We start from the raw sequence: 5121 nt of genomic DNA on the forward strand, positions 1-5121 counted from the left end.
GAGATCATTTCTGTGGTTATTACTTCCACCAAATCTTCTCATTTCCTGACCAATACTTCTGATATTTGGGTTTATCTCATTGTGCATAATGCTCTGTTCTAGAACATGTCCTACAGTCCATCAATACCTATGCATTATTGATCAATATGACATGAAGTCACATGCAAAGCTTTAATTATATTTTGATCATATGCTCCTTATTTTTAGTGGATCTTTCTGTACTTGTATTAGTGCATTCAGTGTCAAGTGCTGGAACCTCATGTGCAGTATGACCTCCTCTGGTATTATCTTACAGCTAGGCCCCACTTCTCTCCAGCAAGAAGCACTGGTACAGCAGCTTTCCTGGAATGTTAGCATGTATGATGAAATAATGAGATCATAGAATTTGTCTGACAGGATTACTATATTGATACATTATCTACCAAGAATTCAAGTTTTGCAAACTAGGGCAGTTAAGATGAGTATGGCCTTGAATCCAGCAATAGCCACACTGGCATCCAGATACCACTGCATTCTCAGAAGCTACTGTATATGGATCTTGATATGAGGCACCTCCACCTCTATGAGGATGACCTTTCAGAGTGCCTGTGAGCTGCTGAGTATATAGATGACCAACTGGATTCAGAGCTGATGGATCTTATAGTCTGTTCTGTCTTGATTGCTGGATATCTTGCCACTTAGATAGACAGTGAGTGAATCCTAATGTAAGATGAGCAGTTAGAACCTAGGTACCTGATATCATGCAGTTTTTTCAATAGATCATCAAGCTGTTTCTGAGTTTGAATACCCTGCAAAAGAGGCTTAATAGCAGCATGTGATTCATGAAACACAGTGTGAGCAGGCACTATATCATTACTACACTGAATAGGTGCTGATATTTTCAGGTGAAGTGCATGCAAAGGATTTAACCATGCTGCTGGTGGCATTGAGGCAAGAGGATCATGTCAGATTTGGTCTAATATGATTGATAGAATGATGGAGGAGTCTAGTCCTTGATTTATATATCATCTGAGTGAGAAAATTGATATGATTCAGAATTAGATGAGAAAAGAGTATACTATGCACAAATGAGCCCAATACTAAAATACAATCCCCAGATGCAAGTTGCCAAGGCCTGAAAGAAATGCCAGCAGGGTATACCAAGATTGAGGAGCATATAGCAGTTGCATATATGTTTTCCATCAGATAAAACAGCAAGATAGTGTGTAGCATCTGTTCTGCCAAGATGTTGGATATGGAGAAGATGTATAACTGTCAATCCATATTATAAGATAAGATTTAACTGCTAGCATGTCAAAATCAGAGCATGATCAGTTCCAAATGTTGAGATCATTTGCTAACAGCATGGCCAAGTTAATACTTATATCGATCATAAAATAATTGAGCAGTTCTCACTTTCTCCTCATTGTTTTCCCAATTATATTCTATCTCACTCTCAATGCAGACTGCATATTTGGTCTACCATGGTAAGGCCATAAGTATCAGAACAATAGTGGCACTGATAACAGGAGTACACACTCAATTTTTAATTCCTTCTAGTTTTTGAAGAACTTTGGTCTTATATAACATGCTGAGCTCCATCTGCTTAAAGCACATATGCAGGGCATATGGAACTATATGCTCATGTAATATTTGAAGAGGTTTCAGAAAGATACTTTCAATTGGCTTATCCTTTTGATATTGAGATAACTGTTCAGGCTTCAGCATAGGCTATAAGCAGCATGAGAAGTGGCTTACCTCATGAACATGAGTGTTATTTTGCTCTGATTGAGCTTCAGTGTGCTTACAAAGAGTGTTAAAGAGCTGCTTCAGAGAAGTTCTCAGACTTTCAAGTGGTTTGATCTATTAGTTCTCAATCTCAACATGTCCATTTGTATAGACACCACAAGTGAACACAGTGCTCACCCATGCTAAGGTTCAATGCTTTCAAGACATATATATTTCATCCTCCAGGTATGAATTAACTAGTGGATATTGTGCAACAAGAATTCTCCATAGTCACTTGAATTCCTGAGGTGATACTGCTCTGTAAACCTTCCAAAAGTTGGTCTGAAAGTTTTTCCAGTCACCTCCTAGGATTGGCCATAACTTTTGCACAATATTTCCTTTCAGATGGTGAAGACAATAAACATGGAGTATTAATGGAAGAACTTTAGCAATGGCAGATATCAGTGCTCTATCTCGATCACTGATAAAGATTTCAGGAGGAGAATCAATGATAGCTAAGAAGTTCTGTAAAACCCAGCAAAAAATTGCAGCATCTTCTCTCTCTTGAACATAATAGAAGAGGTTATGAGCTTTATGAAACCCATCAAGCTCAACACCAATATTGAGAAGGTAACCACAATTAATATAGTTATAGCTATTATCATTGATCAGAATATTATCATAAGAATGTGCAAGATGGACCTGGGCAGGAGACTTTCTCTCCTGTAGAGATTGGAGGATTGCTGAAATATCACCACCCATACTGTCAATTTTCTGGCAAGCAGAGTGCTTGATGCCAGCAACAAGATTTCTGACCTGGTGATGCCCCAAAGGATGAGTGTCAATCTGATTGTTTAAGACAGAACAAATCTGTGCTGATGTTAAATTTGCTTTAACAAGATTTCAAACTTCATCTTTATCTTTACTTGTTAGCAGCAGCTGGAGGATAGATCCAGGAGCTACAAGAGGACCATGATTATGCTCCAGATTGATTGTTTTGATATGCCATTGAATCTTCATTTGTGATAGATATTCCAGAAATATCACAGACAATGTTTACATGAGCATGGCAGTCTGTTTTGATTGATCTTCCCTCTCAGTGATCCCCAGGATCAATATTCAGACAATGAACTGATTTATGCTTTTCATACTGGTTGCAGCATATGGTTTTCCTTCAAATCATCCCATTTCCATCTCAGTGAATATGAGAATGCTTCCATTTATGACTCAACAAGCTCTCTTGGTATATAACAGTCTTGATTGCCTCCTCCAGTGTGTTATACATTATGCTCCAACATAGAACTGCTTGTGCAGATACCACATTGACACATGCTGGTGGAGACAAAAGCTGAATAGATGGCAACTGCTTTTAATACTGTTTTACACACTTTTATGAGGTGAAGATACAAGTTGAATAGATGATGACTGCTTTTTGACTATAATAGTGCCTTTATGTTGTTTGGGAGGTGGAGATGGTAGGAACTGAATGTATGGTGACTGTTTCTTGATTCTGACCTGCTTTGTAGAAGGTGGTGGTGATAAAAGGACCAATGATGGAGAATATTTGATCTCCTATTTTGATTTGACTTTAGATGGTCTTGGCAAGTGTGACAACAAAAGAATTACAGATGGCAATTGCAAACATGGCATTGAGAGACTAGCTTCTTGCTTTATTTCAAAGGCTGCACCAAGAGGAGAATAACATAGAGAATCAAAGCTTCCTTGTGGCTAAAGATCTAATATGGTCAGTAGCAGTGTCAGATGTAGACTGGAAAGATTTCAATCCAAGAATTTGAATATAGGATGAGTTTCCTATGATTGATTGGTCACTATAGTAATAATAGTGAATGAATCTAACATACTAGTAGTCTATAGATATTATACTCATTATAGCTGGTCAAACTAATCGAATAGCTGAGAGCAAGATCTTCACATTTATTATCACAAGATTCAATGCAATCAAAGAAGGACTGGTGTAGCACAAATAGTCAGATACATGTTGAAAATAAATATAGCCATACTCATGAAATTTTGATTTTGAGATATGTTATGATATACTAATAAGTCTCATAGTAAGATCTCTTGAAAATTGCCAGAGAATAATGGATCCTATTAAGGAATATCAGACTGAGCATGTATCTTCATAAAATTATAGGCCAAGATACCACAGCTACCATAGCCACCACTAGGATCCTGCAGTAGTACACTCTATGTGACAATATCAACATGAGGTTCAACACCATCAATTATCCAGTTAAAAACATCTTAAATGTCATATGCCAGTGGATAGTGAAGTGTATTTCCATGTTCAAAAAGCCCAAGATGACTGAAAAAGTAACCAACAAAGTGATTGTTGTTCCAGACAATAAATCCATACAATTTGACTCTTATGAAAGCCAATCTGTGTTAAAATGCAAGAATTTCAGGGGAAAAGAAGTGTGGGTTTTGTGAATAGCACCACTGTGCATCTGCAAAAAAAGATGTGAGAAAAAACAGACAAGTTGGATCCTTGCTTAGAAGGGCTACTTGGAAATACAGAAACTCAGATGCAAGATTCAGGACATTTTTCTTGACCCACTTCTCTCTTAGTAAATGCCCAAGTTTCTATAGCCATACATAAGCAGAATAAAAGCCCTGAACAAACAAAAAAGGTCTTGACTAGAGGAATAAGATATGGTCATGTGCAGGCAGAAGCTGATTGGTAATAATTGAATTGATGAGACATTTTGCTAAAGAAACACTCTTATGATGATTGTTGATAATGACACACAGACATAACTATAAATTATTAGATTAACTTATCAAACTCACAACATGGAGCATACTTTAGAGAAATGAAATTCTGTGTTTAATTTTTGTTATTCAGATGAATAGTGATATTCACAAAACAATATCCTTGTTCATAGGCAGTTGGAAAGTGTTAAATGATAGTGGCTAGATCTGCACCATTGGGAATTATGTTGTTGGATAGAATTAGCATACCAGATGCAGTAGATGAGATGTCTGTATCTTAGACAAAGTTTGACAATGAATATCTTGGTGCAATGCTGGGGTAGTCAAGGTCCACAATACTTGAAAATGTCAATTTGTCAAAGAAACTGTCTGAGAATTTTGCAGAAGGACTTGGTGACTGATACTTGGTAAAACCATGTAATGCAGCCATGACTTAGAGAGAGAAAAGTGAGATGGTTGAGAAAGACTGCAGAAAGACAGTGTATTTATATTTTTCTCAGTATGATAACCACTTCAAGTAAAGCTACTGAAATGTCAACTACAATACAATGGACAAAAATGGATTTAACCTTGTTCATTACTACCTCCTGCTCAGTTTTTATTGAGAAGACATGGCTCAGTGTGTCACAGCTGTTGAGGTTTGGGATTGAGATAAGGGTTGTAAACAAGTATAGAAAAGTT

At 37.0% G+C, this 5121-nt stretch overlaps 2 protein-coding genes across 2 annotated transcripts; both read right to left on the reverse strand.

Annotated features, from left to right (window-relative positions):
• Positions 1 to 1057: 1057 nt before the first annotated feature.
• BT62DRAFT_983244 (uncharacterized protein) lies at positions 1058 to 2727 on the reverse strand (the record flags this gene model as incomplete). Its single annotated transcript, XM_043189760.1, has 8 exons — positions 1058 to 1251; positions 1284 to 1285; positions 1568 to 1689; positions 1738 to 1842; positions 1864 to 1900; positions 1934 to 1947; positions 2023 to 2222; positions 2634 to 2727. The coding sequence occupies 8 exons, from the start codon at positions 2725 to 2727 to the stop codon at positions 1058 to 1060; spliced, it is 768 nt and encodes a 255-aa protein (XP_043033588.1).
• Positions 2728 to 4717: 1990 nt separating this feature from the next.
• On the reverse strand, positions 4718 to 4870 carry BT62DRAFT_911411 (uncharacterized protein; the record flags this gene model as incomplete). The annotated part of the gene is made up of 1 exon (XM_043183834.1): positions 4718 to 4870. The coding sequence occupies one exon, from the start codon at positions 4868 to 4870 to the stop codon at positions 4718 to 4720; it is 153 nt and encodes a 50-aa protein (XP_043033589.1).
• Positions 4871 to 5121: the final 251 nt, after the last annotated feature.

Source organism: Guyanagaster necrorhizus (assembly GCF_019112545.1).
Source record: "Guyanagaster necrorhizus MCA 3950 unplaced genomic scaffold BT62scaffold_55, whole genome shotgun sequence".
Classification (NCBI taxonomy): Eukaryota; Fungi; Basidiomycota; class Agaricomycetes; order Agaricales; family Physalacriaceae; genus Guyanagaster; species Guyanagaster necrorhizus.